Source organism: Physeter macrocephalus, chromosome 20 (genome assembly GCF_002837175.3).
Source record: "Physeter macrocephalus isolate SW-GA chromosome 20, ASM283717v5, whole genome shotgun sequence".
Classification (NCBI taxonomy): domain Eukaryota; kingdom Metazoa; phylum Chordata; class Mammalia; order Artiodactyla; family Physeteridae; genus Physeter; species Physeter macrocephalus.
Genome location: NC_041233.1, coordinates 68121794 through 68137790, shown reverse-complemented (window position 1 = coordinate 68137790; position 15997 = coordinate 68121794). Strand labels below are relative to the sequence as shown.

The following is a 15997-nucleotide window of genomic DNA, read 5'->3' as shown; positions in this document are numbered from 1 at the left end:
CTCACGGGCCCAGCCGCTCCGCGGTATGTGGGATCTTCCCGGACCGGGGCACGAACCCGCGTCCCCTGCATCGGCAGGCGGACGCTCAACCACTGCGCCACCAGGGAAGCCCGATAGTATTCTTAAAGGTGTTCTTCTTCCCTCAGCCTATTATTGAGCAAAGTATAGGAAAGGGAAAAAATATCTTTTCTTTTACCCATCTTAGGTTCTCGGCTGGGGCTCTGTAACAAAAGATAGATTAACAAGAGAAGAGCATACAAATTTATGTAATATAAGCTTTAGGTGGTGCAGGAGTCTTCATAAGAAAATGGAGACCAGGAGGGAGGGACGGTTAAACCTGAGCGTTTTTATTCTAGGTTTGATGAAGAGTGGACAGTCGTGGGAAAATGTGTAGGACAAAAGGGGGTGAGCTAAGGGCAGGAAACTGGGGGACACTTAGCGAGGTCTGTTTGTTCAAATGCCTCTCGGTCCTCCCGAGGTCAGAGATGAGCTTGCTCCTTTACTGTGTCAGAGGGAGGGCAGCTCCCACAGGAGGGGAGAAGGTCAGAGAGAGGTCTTCCATCTCCTGCTGCTTCCAAATTCCTTCAGCTTAAAATATGCACTGTGCCAAGGTACCATATTTTGGGGTAACATGTCCTGAACCCCATCACAAGCAACTTGCAGTCTCTTCCACATTCCTTTCACAGCACTCAATTTGACTCATGAAGGACTATCTCTGTTGAAAAAAAACATCTTCTCCAGGCTGAAGGTGTACCCATGACACAGCGAATGGCCTTTTACAAACGTATTTCCCAATTGCAAAGGAGGGAACTCCAGCCCTGCAGAAATGCACAACACTTACCTTCTTGCCTTTATTTTTTTTTTCCTGCCCAGCGCCTCTATAAAGCAGCAGGCGAGGACGCGAGACACCAGTACACAATGACCCTGGGCCTGCCCGAGTTTGTCCGAGCGAAAACAAACGCAGCCAACCTGAGTGATGTAAGCCTTTCCCGTTGCTGAGGTTGAGATGAGCTCCAAGGCCACATATGTCTGTGTCTGTGATGGGACCTAACAGTGACCCTGGTGACTTCCACAGAAACTTTAAACAATGTATCTTGTAGACACTCATGTTAAATATACCTTACACAGACGTGCTGATACCTACGTGTCAGAGCCCACTTCTGACAGGATGCTAATGAGATTTTCTTTGCAAAATCGAAAGCTTTTGCTTGTCAGGAATTGATTCTGGAACACCACGCTACAAATAAAAGGGGGTAGCATTTGTTCTTTGCGTCATGTAATTTTTTTTTTTTTAAAGAAGATCTACATGTGTTCCTACCGTAGGCAAAATACAAGGAGTCTTGGCGGAATCTCCGTGTTCAAGGCTACAAGCTGACAATAGACGCCCTCCCCTTCCAGGCGGCTCGGGTCTCTGGAGATATAGCCAGTGATGTGAGTTGAATAATATGACCTTCCATCCGGCCTGATTTCTGTTAACTTCATGTAAAACAATGTCTACGGCTGATTTTCCTGAATTAAAGCAAATCTATCACCATGTGAGACAGGATGTCACCTGCAGAATATATTAGTTATGAATGAGATTCTTTGACAGAGAGAGGGAAAGAAAGGCCCTGTTAATCAGAAGCTAAATGCAGGCAAAAGTCTCTAGCAGGAAAAAGATTACGATTTATTTCTAATTGCGGTGTCTAGGCAACGATCTCCCCGTAATGTGTGAACTGTCTGTTTTCTAACTCCACCCAGAATTAGAAAGAAAACTCGCAGTAGAAATTGTAATTCGGCTCTCTGTAGGATTTTCAGCTGTGTTTCAGCCACTCTGTTGATAGCATCCGTAGCTTTGGGACATGAAGGTGACTTTCTGTTTCCCACAAACAAATCGCAGAAAACGTAGACTTCAAATAAATGGATCCTGTCTTTTGGGTTTGATGTTTTGCCAAGTGCAAGGGGATAAAGCACAAGTTTCTCTTTTACCCTTTTGGATAAATTCCTTTTGGGCACAGGACAAGTAAGGGGAGTGGGCCCCTCACTTTGGTTCTAAGGATCTGGTTTTAAGTAGATGGGAGGAAGGGAGCAGTGTTTCCACTGTTCCTCCCCCAGGGAGGAAGCATGCTCTCAGGCCAACCTCACTGTGGTTTTTCTTGTAATCATCTCCTCCTAATGTAAGAACAGGTGGTTTTCTTAGAGTCTGCAAGGAAAACGCATAGATGGAATGTAAGCGTCCCAAATGCCAGCCCCTGGCCGCCTGGTCCCCCCCGTCCAGTTTCTCTACAGGCACGACTTTGTGAAGGAGCGAGGGAGGCTGATCGGGGCCCAGAGTGTGAGAGACGACCCCCGGCTCCAGCACTGCCAGCGGATGGGCCGGCTGCAGAGTGAGCTTCAGTACAGGAGGGAGGCGGCGGGCAACAGAGCCCAGTGCCACCTGCCCACGAACATGGTGCCCCTGGTCCACGCCAGGAAGGCCCAGGCCCTGGCCAGCGACCGCGACTACAGGACACGGTGCCACGAATTCACGGCACTGCCCGAGGACCTGAAGATGGCCTGGGCCAAGAAGGCTCACGCCCTGCAGAGTGAGGTAGGGGGTGGCTCACACACCAGTCCCCGACCTTCCTCCTCCCACCAGGCCTGCGTGTAAATCTCTGCTTCTTCCTTAGCCTTTCAGATCCCCCAAACGATTTGCTTGGTCTGTGCCATCTAGGTTGGAATTATTCAATCAATCAACAAATATTTGTTGAGCACTTACTATGTAGCAGGCATCCCTCAAGGCCCTGGGGATACAGCAGTCAACAAAAGAGTCTAAAACCTCCCGGGGTCATGGAGCTTCCGTTCTGCGGGAGGGAGATAAAGTATAAGTGAGATGTGTAGTATGCCAGATGGAGACAAGCAGAGCAGGAAAGTTGGGTAGGGGGGTGTGAGTGTGTGTGTGCAACTTAAAATGGGGGTCAGGGGAGTTCTCACTGCAAAAGTGACGTTTGAACAAAGCCCCTGAGTGGCAGCAGCCTCAGCGTATTTGAGGCTGGAGTGAAGCAAGTGTGTGGGTGGGGGAAGAGGATGTCGCAGGGGATGGGGATGGGGTCCGAGGCAGAGGCTCGGGGCTGGGCTGTGTGCAGCAGGCGTGGTGGTAAGGCGAGGAGGAGAATTGCCCCCAGAGCTGACACTCACTGACCGCTTTGCCAGTACCGGCACCCTCGCTACCGCACTTGGGGGTGGGGGCCGTTGCTGCTCCTGTTTCACAGACGAGGTCACGTGGGAGGGGCCGAGGCAGGACTGGCTCCAGAGCCCACACTCCCAACCTCCCGCCGTCCGGGGCAGGGGAGTCACGCTTCCTCCGATGCAGGTGTGGACGCTGAGGCCCAGAGAGAGGAGGTCCTGGCCCACGCAAGGTCGTCGAGCCTGTAGGTGGGCAGCGCCAGCCACTGCCCCCGTAGTGGAAGGCTCTGGCGTCAGTCCCAGGCCCCTCCAAGCCTCGGCTCCCTCAGCCGGGCCGGGGCCGCGATGAAAATGTGGTCACGGTCAGCACTTACAGGGCGCGTGCACGTGGCAGGCTCTGCACCACGCGGGCACCCGTGCATCGTCTCCCCAGCCCCGCGGCTCCCCTAGGAGGACGGCGCTCTCACGTTAGGGCAGAACTCACGGGACTGTGGTCACATCCGTCCGTATCACCCATATCAGGGTTTCCCAGCTCAGGCGCTTTTGACATTTCGGGCTGGATGCTTTGTCGTGGGGGCCTGTCCCGTGCACTGCAGTGCCCCTGGCCTCTACCCTCTACGTCCCGCAGCACCCCCTTAGCGTGACAGACAGAAAGGTCTCCAAATGTTGCCAAATGCACCGGGGGACAAATCTGCACCCGACTGAGAACCCAGTTCTCAGCTGAGGGCTGGTCTGTGTGATGCACTGAGCGTGGTGCCTTGTCTGTAGGAACACGCCAGTGGGTGTGAGCATTTCGGACTATGGTCTCCACCAAGCCTTCCGATTCTGGCGGCCTTCAGAGAAGTGGCTGCTTCTAGTTTGGTTATAGTGCACAGGCAGAGTGTGGTAAACACCTAATGGATGATTAATTGTGACAGCGATGATGTGACTTAATGAACGTGAGGATCATCTAATTACGCATCGAGATCCGCTGGAACTGCAGCATCGTGTTGGGCACCAAGCAGCAGAGTGTAGAGCACGTGGTCAGGGAAGCACAGCCCAGGACCCACTTGGAAAGCCTTCCGCTTGCTAGAAGGCCACCCTGAGGTCCAAGAGGAATTCATAGCATGACTTGGTGCCCAGCCCGGGACCCTCTTGTCGGTGGCCTCTTCCTGGGGAGAAGAGAAACCTCCTGGGACAGGACGGGGCCTGAGGAAGTTACAGAGGCCACCGGGGAGAGGTCGGGGGCCAAGCTGGAAGCCCAGCTTCGTCACTCACTGGCAGTCCTTCTGCGGCCACTTGGCTTTCTAGGCCTCCGTGTCTCCGCAGGAAAAGCAAAGAGGTTTGATTTAACTGGTGATCTCAGATTTCAGGATTCATAGATTAACGTGTTTTAAAATGCTGGCATCAACGCAATGTCAGACTATTTAACTAAGTAAGGAACGATACCAAAAACCAAATCCTATCTCAGACGACCATTTATATCACCATTACTTCTGAAAAGAAAGGATATTTTAACACTAAAAAAAAAAAGCCGAAGAGGAAGAACAAACTAAGACAGAGGGCCCTTCCCAAGAAACGTTAGTTGGCAATCTTAGACTGACATTTGACCCAATGGGATATGTATTAGAATGTTGTGTGCTGAGAAATTATTGCCTGATTGAAAAATGACTGTGTTGTGCTTCATGCATCGTTTTGGAACTTCAGCTTTGTTAAACTGGGGGGTCTTGGACTCTAAGATGCTGTGAACAGTAGACCCGCGCAGTGTCCACAGATGGTTCTGAGGCTTTAGTCTTCTCAGAGTCATCACTGAAAGTCCAATTCCACGTGGTTATGTTACAGCGAAGAGGAGACAAAGGCTCGATATGAGCTCACTCAGTTCAGCAGAATCTAGGGTAGGAACAGTAGCCCTCAGTAGCCTTCAGCCATTTCTCCTGTCCTCTTCCACCCGGGCCAGAAAGAATGCTGTGGGACTAGGTGCTCACCCCTGGGGAGAAGGTCCTCAAGGCCGCGATTGCTCAAGTCCTGCTAACCTCAGGGACGTATCTGAGACGCGTGCTCCGCCCAGGCCACGCTCCACCACGAATCGGTGCTGGTTCAGTCACCTCTTAGCCTTTCCCAATCTGCCAGTCCACACTCCCCTCCATGATCTCACGGCGGGGGCTGCAGGGCATCGTGCAAAGCACAAGCAAGGACGGTCAAGGGGACAGTCCTGGCCCCGCCCTTTATGGCTACCCGGCCTCAGGAGACTCCTTAAGCTCTCCTAGCTTCAGTTTCCCCACCATCACAAATAACAACAACAACAACAATACCTAAAAAGTATGGAATGCTTATCCTGAGTCAGGCATTTGTTTAAATATCTTGCGCGAACCATGTCATGTAGTATCTAGGTTAAGTACCGGCATTACTCCCAGTTTTACAGTTGCGGTGACTAAGGCACCTGTAATCTTCAGTAACTTGCTTAGGGTCATAAGCTGGCAGGGAAATGACTTACTCAAGACCATACGGCTAGTAAGAGGCAAAGTGGGGCTCTGGGCTCCCGACTCTGGGTTCAGTGCTCTCTGGCTCCCCCTGGTGGCTCGATTAGGAACCCCGGTGCCCTGGCTCCTGAGTGTTCTCTTAAGGACCACCCACGCAGCATCCCCACAGGACAGCAGCCGGTAACTCTTCTGAGAATCCGAACAGACATTTAAACGCCGACATTGTTCTGTAGATGGGAATAAGAGCTCGTCCTTTGAGAATGGCGCAAGGACTGAATGAGATAATGAGTCTTAAGCAAACCACACCCTATGCAAGGTGGCAAGGTAGTGGTTATGGTGATTCTTATTAATATGACGAATATACCGCTTCCCCTGGCCACCTCCTGGGTGCATCTGCTTATGTCATTCCTGTTAGAACTCAGGGCCTGAAAGCTGCAGCTCGTGCGTCTGCCACACCGTGCTCCAGGAGAGGGGTGCCAGGAAACCCCACGTGTGACCCTGAGGGTGGCTTCTAGGCCTTCATATATACAAGGGCAAATGGCGAGGCTGCCATGTGGGGAAGCCAGATTCAGCTGGGCATGCTGAGCAGGTCTCTTATTGTCTTAGAATCCTTCTTTGAAACCGTCTTTGGGCCGATTCTCCTCGACTCCCCTCCTCTCTCTCCCTGTTGTATCGTGAAGTCTGGGGCAGGCGTGTTGTTTTTAGGGTCTGCGTGAATAGTCAAAGCTGGGCTGGGAGCAGAAATATCAATAGACAATTCATTTATAAGAGAGTCTAAGGCGCAGTCAGATCTTTGGGGAACCTGCATCTTGCCTTCTGACTCACCTGCGCTCGCACTGTTCAGCTCCACAAAAGGCAAGTTGAAAGCGTGCTCCCCCGCTTCATCTCACTTATGAAAGGAGCAAGGCCTGGCTGTGAAGAGGCCCTGTAGGATGATTCTCTCTAACTTAGAAATTTATCCAATTTTCTCTGTTCTTTATCAGAGTGGAAGGCAAAAGCTTTGCCGGTGTAGACTGAAAGATCGCGGTATAAAAAGCAATCTCACTGACATGGGGTTTTGAAACGTGCTCTGGGACCTGAGTGATGTGTCCCTGCACCAGTTGGAAAGCAGAGTGGCATTTGCACAGGGGCCTTAACCAGCAGACAGTAGATCAGAGACGGACCCTCTTTGAGGCCAGCTGCGAGGAGCACTGTGATTCCTGAAATGAAAGAAAACTAAAAAGGCCGAAAAGGCTGATTTCAGGAGCGGGTATTTTGCGTGACAGCAGAGCTTATATCTAAATTAGAGAAAGCCTAGCAACTTCGTTTAGATCCAAATTTCAGATTTCCTTAGAGAGCCTTGTTCCACCTTTAAAAATGCCCGATTTCCATACGGAGAGGAAGAAAAGCAACTGTCTCATCTGTAGGTAATGGTGGGCAGATCAAAGAATGGTAATTAGATTTAACATTTCAGGAGACTCCTAATCAGACCCACTGTCTTTTGTTTTGTTTTGTTTTGAAAATGTCAAAACTGAGTTTATTTGATGCCTTCAGTTTCCCTTTTCTATAAAGGGGTGTTAAAGGCTGCAAGTTACATGTTCAGTACCTACTACGGACCCATTGTCTTAAAACAGCACTTACTATTTTCTCCCCAGAACTGATGCTGTACTCCTGATCTTCTGAGTCCTTACAAGGAAGAAGGTGGATAAAGCTTAAGCCCATTTGTGCAATAGAAGCACATCATGAGTAGAAGTAGGAGGAGGGGTAAACCGAGGCACAGGAAGATTAAGATGGCTTGCACACCGTTCGCCAGGTGTAGCCAGGTTTGTTCCAGTTTTGAGAGTCCTGCTATAATCGTCTTCCCCTCCCCCCCCCACCACCGCAAGAAAAAAAAACAAATCTAACACGTAGAGTAGCTTTTACCCCTCAGGACTCTCAGGTGTTTTCATGAGAACAGAGGGGTTGTCATGACCTTCAGGTATCACAGAGAGAAACTGAGTCACATTTTGGTACAGTGATTTGCTCCGAGTCACAGCAGGTTTGATCCAGAGCTCAAAACCCTTTGATCAACTGAAAGTGTATAAAAACGTTTCTGTTTAGGCAGGCGGTCAATCGCCTCACTGCCAGAATGAAACAAAATGATGGGGGCTGACGTGTGGGCTGGGGTGTATATCTCAGGTCGTTCTTAGGGATCACTCCCGCAGGTCAGTACCTTCTGCTTCAAATCCAGCCAGGTTACGGGTGGGACCTTCCTGTATCGTACACTGGACCCGTTATTTGATTCTGGACAGAGTGCACAAACTCAAACAGTTTGACTCGATGACATGCAGAACGCACCTGAATGAAGATGTTGAAATGTTGCGATGAAGCATTTTTACAAATGCCCCACAGCCTTCGACCCTCTCCTGATAAAAGCCAATGATTTTCTTCCTGCAGTTGCACTACAGATCAGACCTGATGGGCATGAAGGGGACAGGATGGCTGGCGCTGAGTTCCCCACAGATAGAGAGTGCAAAGAAAGCCGGAGAGCTCATCAGCGAGGTACCATTAATCTGACTCTACCACAGACGCAACCTGGCGTTTATTTCCTCCTGATGAGGGAAACTGCAGATGGACTGGAGATCCCAAGAGGGCCCCATGGCCGCTGGACTCCTGATATTTCTCTGGGGCCATTTGCAACCAAATCCCAAGACAGAACCAGATTTCCCTCCCAGTGAATTCACTTGCTGGGGAGTTACAGGCATGTTCCAGTCGGGCGGTGAAAGAGGGGTGATGCATTAGAAGATTCTCAAGAGAGGCGTTAATGTACAATTGTGATCTAAGCTGGCCCATTATTTTGGGGGAGGCAGGGAGAGGGTTTGCCACCCATCTCCTGAGTTTACTCACAGAGTCCAGTGTCTGGGGGTTGTCTGACTTCAGAGGCTGTTAAAAGTTGCACAGAGATGGTTACATTCACTGAACTCCCCACCATATTGATGACCTAGAGATTCTTGCCCTGGGAGCTCGTTGAGGGTGCCACTGCTTTCTTCAGTTCCTTAATAACAGAACCTACTTTTATAGGGTCTGAGCAGGGCCACCTTGTTGCTGGATCCTTCCCTCTACTGAATTCCTTTATTGTGATGAGCTATGGCATTTTGCAGCCTCTCTTTTCAAGAATGTAAATACCTGGAATATGTTCCTTATCACAGAGGCAGCTTGGATCTCTCCCGTATGCTGGTGAGGTGCCCACCAAGAAGAAGAGAGACTTGTTTTCCAATCATGTCATTGGTACATTTGGTACCGAGTAGATGGGGTGAAGCTGCACTCAGAAAAGTGCATGGTGTTTGATTGTTTCATGAGAATCTTGGTCCTTCTCTTATAGACCAAATACCGTAAAAAACCAGACACTATCAAATTCACCGCGGTGGTTGACTCTCCAGACCTAGTTCATGCCAAGAACAGCTACATGCATTGCAATGAGGTGGGTGTTTTCTCTTCACTCATCCCAGGCCCAGGAGTGGGTAGTGCTGTGCAGTGGTCAGTGCTTAAGATGTGAGGGCAAACCTTTTGTCCCTTCCCCGGGCGATCTTGGGTCAGTTTTCTAATGTCTTCTAACTCCGGTTCCCTTATTTGAAAGGAGGGTAATGATAGCAACCATTTCATAAGATTGAGTGAATTAAATGAGGATTAAATAAATAAAAGTACGTGAAGCTTTTAGCAAGTATCAGAACATAGTAAGTCCTCAATAAATGTCCCTAGTTTGACTCATAATCATAACAATAATAATACTAAGTGTTATTGATGATCCCTTACCAAACACTAGGTCAGATACATCTTAATTGTTGATAAATGATAATGGAACTAAAAGCTTAGCATAAGTCAATTAGAAAAAAAAAAACAAATGGCTACATCAAAAGCTTCTTTCTGCTTTTACTCTCTATATGATTTAGCCCCATTTCCTCTCTACTGTATTAATTTCGAAGAATAGGAAGTTACATATATATTTGTTTCTCTGAAATTGTCCAGGGATTGGATTTTGCACACTGACAAAGCTGCCCCATGCTCACAGAGTCCAAATGTGGTACTGACCAGTTCACATTTGCAAAACCCAAATTGAATTTGGGAAAGGGTTAGAATATTAAATATTATATTTCCTCTCTAAAACTGGATGAGACTCAACCACTTCCTAAAATTGTTTGCAATTCTTAGATTGCTGCCCTAAAAATAGCAACTAAGATAAAGCTTGAGTTTTAAAATTGTGTCTTCTTGGGACACAGGGTAGACTGTGAAAACTTCACATTTCTGAACAGATGTTGCGGCACTTAAGACTTTTTAGCTGTTGTGTCTTTTTATTATTACTATTAGTGTTAAGTAGCAAAGGTATGGAGGCATCTTGTTACTAGTAAAAAGCTTGAGCAATGCCCAGTTGCAAAGGTTCTCTGAAATATCCACCCACTTTTACTGTTTGTGAAACACACAGGTACAGCCAGCCAGGGTGATGATTTGTGACCCTTTTGGAGCAAATCTTGATGAATATTTTAAGCAGGGTTTATTTAAAACCAACCCCGCCACTGCCTGACCCTGGCCACATCGGGCCCTCCCTTCCTGGGTGGCTTCTGGAGGGATGCTCTCCACGGGCTTCTGTGCCCTGGGGTGAGGGTATGGGGTCACTCGAGTGGGAGGGGCAGGAACGGGAATCGGCCCCTTCTTCACCTTGGCTGCAGCAAGTGCAGTTTCCCATTTACCGTGAGCCTTCTTCCCCGCAGCGCCTGTACAGGTCAGGGGATGCCGAATCCCGGCACAGATACACCCTGGTCCCCGACCACCCCGATTTCACCAGAGCCCGCCTCAACGCGCTGCATCTGAGCGATGTAAGTGAACCAGCGGTTCATGTGGTGTGTGCCTGTTTCTGTAAAATGATCTGTGCCCAAATGGGATTTTATTTGTTAAAAAAAAAAAAAAAAAAAAAAAGAAGGTCCTAGGAAGGGGGGCTGGGAGTGGAAAGAACCGTGGATTGAGAGTGGGGCAAATGACATTTGTGACTTTGAGCCACTTTCCTCGCTGGGCCTCAGTTTCCCAGCTGTAAAATGGGGCTGGAGCTGTGCTAGCCAATGCCTGTAGTCCTTCTAGCTCTCAAATCCTAATGCTGGGCATGGCTCCAAAGACCTCGGTCAGGTGCTGGGTTACGGCCAGAGGAGTGGTGCCCTGGCCCCGCGGGTGTAGACACCTGCTCTGTTTGTTCTTTGGACACCTCTCCTTAGCCATTCAGAGCAGTGTAAGTTTGGAGACAAAGTGGCGCTTTCTGTGCTTTCTGCAGTTTAGAAAGATGCTGCAATTGTAGTCCATCTGGTCCAAACACAATCCGCTCCTTTGTGTGTGAGGCTGTAGACCCCAACACGTCTGTTTCCCTTGGATGTGTGCCCTTTGCATGCATCGCCAAGATGCTGTTTGCTAAACCCAGGCTTGTTGGCAGGGGTTGGAGGCCCCTGGTTGTAATAGAATAGGCGGCCGCTCTTCCAGCAAAGCTGTGATCCTGGGATAACAGGTATCGAGGCGGCAGAATCAAAAGATGCTGTCAGATCAGAATAACACAGGCTGAGTGTGTCGGCCTGGGGCAGCGCGGGGCCTCCCAGAGTCTGGCCATTCTTCCCGCCCTGGCCCGGCCATTGTGTCCTGGGGCTCCGTGAAGATCAACAGCTGCTGCGGTTCACCCTAGAGATGGCTGCCTCGCAGGGGTTGGCGAGAGGCGCCTTCTAGTTAGCGTGTGTATTAGTTTGTTGCGTTTGTAAAGCCCTGTGGGATCCCACACAGTGAATGTGATGGTGCTTTGTAAATATGAGTTATTATGACCATTTGATGCTTTTGAGGGCTGTGCGAGGGATAATTTTAGAACAGCAGCTCTGGTGGGCTGACCTCCATCTGGAGAAGGGGGACCTCCCCCTCAGCGGAGCTTGGACAAAACATCCATCTCATTAATGCTGCAAGGATGTGGGAAGGCAAGGCCTCCATTAGAGGAACTATTGGAGGCCCATTGCCCTGGAAACTGGGATAAAACTGCCAGTCCGTTTGGGGCCCAGCTTAAGGAGGACAGCCACCCCAGGCTGGTGGCAGAAGCATCTTTCCTCCCACGAGGGATACCAGTCTGCAGAGTTCCGGAGCTGAAATTAGCCGCCAGGGCACGCAGGTGTGGAGAACTCATGGACCTCTTTTGAAAGAGCACTTCTTCGGGGGCGTGTAGGATACGCACAATTGGATCAAGTGCTCTGTGAGGATGATGTGGAGGGAAGGTGACCTTCCTGGGCAAAGAAAGCCATTGAGATGTGTAAGGCAGCCGAAATAACTAAAGAATCAAATGACTCTAATGTGTGAGGATGAGGGCAAAGCTGTGCCCACTGTGATAAAGAAGAGGAGCACCCAGGGTTCCAAATCAAAGAGCCTGCGAAATCTAAAGGCTCCCAGTGGCAAGGCAAGAACCTCAACAGAATAAAAAAAACTCGGGGAGGAAGTGATGACAATCAAATAGTATATACAGGGGGAAGCGGCCAGGAGACGGGGATCCAGCACCTCGGGGAGAACCCCAATTTGGGCCGTGCCCTGGAGGTGACCCTCAGTTACAGAGCCTCAGAGCCTGGGATGCATTGAACACCAGAGTGGGGTGACCTCGGAGTTTGATGCTGTGGATAGATCGGTGTCATTTCCTAGCCCAGATCTGGTATGGAGGCTCTTACTAGGAAGGCACCGCAACAGACCCCTTTCCAGGGAATGATAAGAGTTTTGACTCTATTTGCTAGTCTCATATTTGCGGGACCATCAGAACAGGAAGCGTAACGCTAGAGGGGCTGGTTGGTCTGTCATGGTCTGAATGCTCCTCCCCTTCCTCCTACCTCTCGGTCCTGCCCGCTAAACTCAATGGCGACCCAGGAAATCGAATCCTTTGGGCCCTGATTGGGATCTATTAGTAAGGTGATTACCCCAGCGATGACTGGTTCTGTACTTGTAGCTGCTTGAACAGAATAGGCGTCTGGCTCCAGGTTTGTGATGTTGGAGCTGGAGGCGGTGATGAAGGGGAAGGTGACGAAGTACGGCAGGACCGAAGAACGATGCGCTCCACCGCGCTTGGCTCAAGCTTTCCGTGGTCCCCTCTAGTTCCAGGCCCGGTTGTGGGGTGGCGTGAGGGCACTTTGCTTTTTTCTGCCACTTTTCCTGTGCTTAATCCCCCCGAATCCCCTGTAGAACAGAGCCTGAGCCTTGACCTCTATTTCCAAGTGACAAAAGTAAGGTTCTCAAGGGCCCCCTCACCTGCCGTAGCTCTGGGAATGAGTGAGAGACCGACACGGTCTGGGGCTGTCACTTTGTCATCTGTTGGTGATGTGCCTCGCCTGCTGTCTCCCTTCTCTGTGGCGGAATAAAGAACAGCCTTCCGCTGGGATCTCCAGATGACTCCTTTCATGGAGCCATTCCCTTATCTTGAAAAAAAAATATTAGCTACATGAAGGCACGGGAGATTTTGATGCCTCCATCGGTGATGTGGGTCTACCTGAGGACTGAGAGGATGTGATTACAGACTCCCTGAGGGTGTGTGAGAACAACTTGAAAAGGGAAAAAAATGAAAGAGGAAGATGTGAAATACGGGGGTCAGGAACTCGGGCAGGTTCCTGACAATTTAATTCAGGGGAAGGCTCTCCCCTCAGTGCAGGCACCAGGGGTGCATGTGGGATGCAGCGTGCTTCATAGGGATGCTGTGACATGGCATCAGAGGTAGCCCAGGGCCCCCCAGGAAGTCAGTGGAGCCAGTGAACATGTGGGTGCCAGGACCCAAGGAATGGAACCTTCGGCATGTGGGAAGAAACAGGGTTCTTGAACTTTGAGTTCTGGCATCTAGAAGCTGCAAACCTGAAACGCTGAAAGTAAAAGCAAAGACAGAAAGAAGGGGGTCAGGGGCATCTGGTGCCAGTGGGATGTAGCAAATGAGCCAGACCCACAGACCCCAAGACCCGCAAGAGCAGGGCCTGATGCTCAGGCTGGGGGCTGAGAGCCGAAGCCCTTTGTGGCCAGAGCCGGGGAGGTCCTCAGGATGGATGTGGGACCACAGGCTCGCTCTGCCATTCTGGGCACCAGCAAGACAGAGGGTACATGTTTAGGAACCACTTCCACTGAGACCCAGCAACATGCCAGACATGGAGCTACTCACTCCCCACTCACTCATTTCTTTGTTTCCCCAACTAGAAAGTCTACAGAAACTCTTGGGAACAGACCCGGGATGGTGGCTATGACTTCAGGCTGGACGCCATCCCGTTCCAGACCGCCCGGGCATCCAGGGAGATTGCCAGTGACGTAAGACCTCACGTTCTCTCCCTCCTCTCTCTCTCTCTCTCACTGATAGGTTTTGCTCTGGTTTTCCCAGATCTGTTGAAAGGCAAACCACCGGGAACCAAAACTGAACAAATATTTCAAATGAAAGAAAAAAGTTGGCCTTATTTTTTAGCATCTTAGCCAGAAATTTGGAATTGGGGAGGGTTGTATTCCCACCCCCTCTCTTTTAAGAGAGGCACTCTTAAAAGTTGACGCATGTGGACAGTACCTAGAAGTCAATTAACATATGATTGATTTGTTGACCTTCAATTGAGGGACTATTTTTTTTTTAGCTGAAGTGCACTGTGATGGGCTAGAAAGAGATTGGGTTTCCCCCCTAGATTGACTTGAGTTCAAATCCTGGCTCAGTCACTTAGGAATTGGCTCTGTGGTCTTGGGCAAGTTGCTTAAATTCTCTGAACTCAAATATCTCCATCTATGAAATAGACATCTAATACTGGTCTCCTAGGATTGATGTAGAGATGAAACCAAAATGGTTCATAGTGTCATGCACAGAACATGACAAAACACAGCAGCTTCTGTCATTGAATAGGAAGATATCATTAACTAGATACGTCATCATTCACGAGTGGCTTGTTACTGGTCCAAAGTGAGATAAGTACAGAAATCAAGAGCAAGCATTCAGAAACATTCTTAGCAATTAGACATTATGACCTCCAAGCCTGTGACTGGTGGACTCCTCTGGCTGAGCAGAGTAGAGGCCAGTTTTTATGTGTTATCAAATGTACCTGGTACCACTACATACTAATCACAGGCAGGAGGACCACATATTGGACTTCGACAGATTGGAAATTTTAAAAAGCAAAACAAAATGAATCCTGTCCTTCACTATAGATGGTTTGAGGAGCACTGGACTGGGTCCCTGAAAGCTGGAAAGAATCAGAGGATGAGTGGCTACTGAGAGAATGGACACATTTTTCTTGCTGTTGGATTATTAACTATTACAGCAGCAATAATACCAGCGGCCGACACTCGGTGGGCATGAGCCTGTGCCAGACATGAAGCTCAGCCCCCACTGAATCCTCTCAATGTCCCATGGGGTGGAGGTTCATTCTCCCATTTTATCAGGTAGGGAAACCAAGAAACCAGAGAGACTCAGTAACTGACCCAAGGCCACACAGCTAATAGGCAACAGAGGGAGATCCAGATCCCAGGTCTACTTGAATCCAAAGCTGTGCCCTTAACCCACTGTTGAACTTCCTGCTGAGATGCTGAGGACTGGTCCTAGAAGGGAGGTGGGCGCCCATGACCCCCCTCTGCGTCTCTGACTTGCAGTTCTGGTACAGAGAGGCCTTCCTGCAGACTGGGTACTGCAGCATCCGCGACGACCCGGGGATGAAGCATTTCCTCAGTGTCAGCAAACTCCAGAGTGACAATGAGCACAGAAAGGACGTTGCTAAGGGTCGGTCCCAGGTCCACAGCCGCTCAGACCAGCCCGGCTTCCTCCAAGCCAAGAGGAGCCAGCAGCTGGCCAGCAGTGTGTGCTACAGGCAGCCCCTGCCCTAGCCCACCTGCGACCCAGAGCAGCTGGGCCTGAAGCCTGCCCAGAAGGCCCACCAGCTGCAGAGCGATGTGGGCTGCCCTCACTCCCTGGCCGAGGCCCGGCCTCTGGGGCCTCTTCATAAGAGATGGCCAGAATCCCACGTCCCATGTCACCTTCAGGGAGGACCTGGGCTGAGATAGAACCCAGGAGACCTAACTCAATAGTGCCAGAAGAAATGACAAGAATTGCAACGTACTGAGTCCTTCCTGTGGGCCAGGCTCTGTGCCGAATGCTTCCTGAGCGTCGTGCCACTTAGCTCTCACAAGAAGCCCATCACTGCCCCATTTTACAGATGGGGAACCTGAGGCTTAGAGAGGGGAAGTAACAAACTCAAGATCACATGGCAAATAAGTGGCAGGCCTGGGATCTGAGCCCCATTTGGTTTGATGTGAGAGCACAAGCTCTTGATTGCTGTGCCATACTCTTTCCAAGGGATCTTAGTAGTCGCCTGGACCGTGACCTTTCTCTGGGAGGCAACTGAAGCCCAAAAAAAGGGACATGACTTCCGTAAGGCCACAGA

The 15997-nt window shown here is 50.0% G+C and overlaps 1 protein-coding gene across 9 annotated transcripts in view; it reads left to right on the top strand.

The window, feature by feature from the left end:
- The window catches only part of NRAP (nebulin related anchoring protein), a 69073-nt gene that overhangs the window by 51874 nt on the left and 1202 nt on the right, over window positions 1-15997 (top strand). For 6 of the 9 annotated variants that reach the window (XM_028481089.1, XM_028481088.1, XM_028481091.1 and 3 more), the window contains 7 exons: window positions 874-978; window positions 1324-1431; window positions 2258-2569; window positions 8019-8123; window positions 8944-9042; window positions 10328-10432; window positions 13788-13895. In XM_028481089.1, the coding sequence (XP_028336890.1) occupies window positions 874-978; window positions 1324-1431; window positions 2258-2569; window positions 8019-8123; window positions 8944-9042; window positions 10328-10432; window positions 13788-13895 (942 nt within the window). Of the gene's footprint in view, window positions 1-873; window positions 979-1323; window positions 1432-2257; window positions 2570-7237; window positions 7284-8018; window positions 8124-8943; window positions 9043-10327; window positions 10433-13787; window positions 13896-15997 lie in introns of those variants that run through there. The other 3 variants (XM_028481092.1, XM_028481093.2, XM_055081091.1) reach the window with 3 other exon arrangements.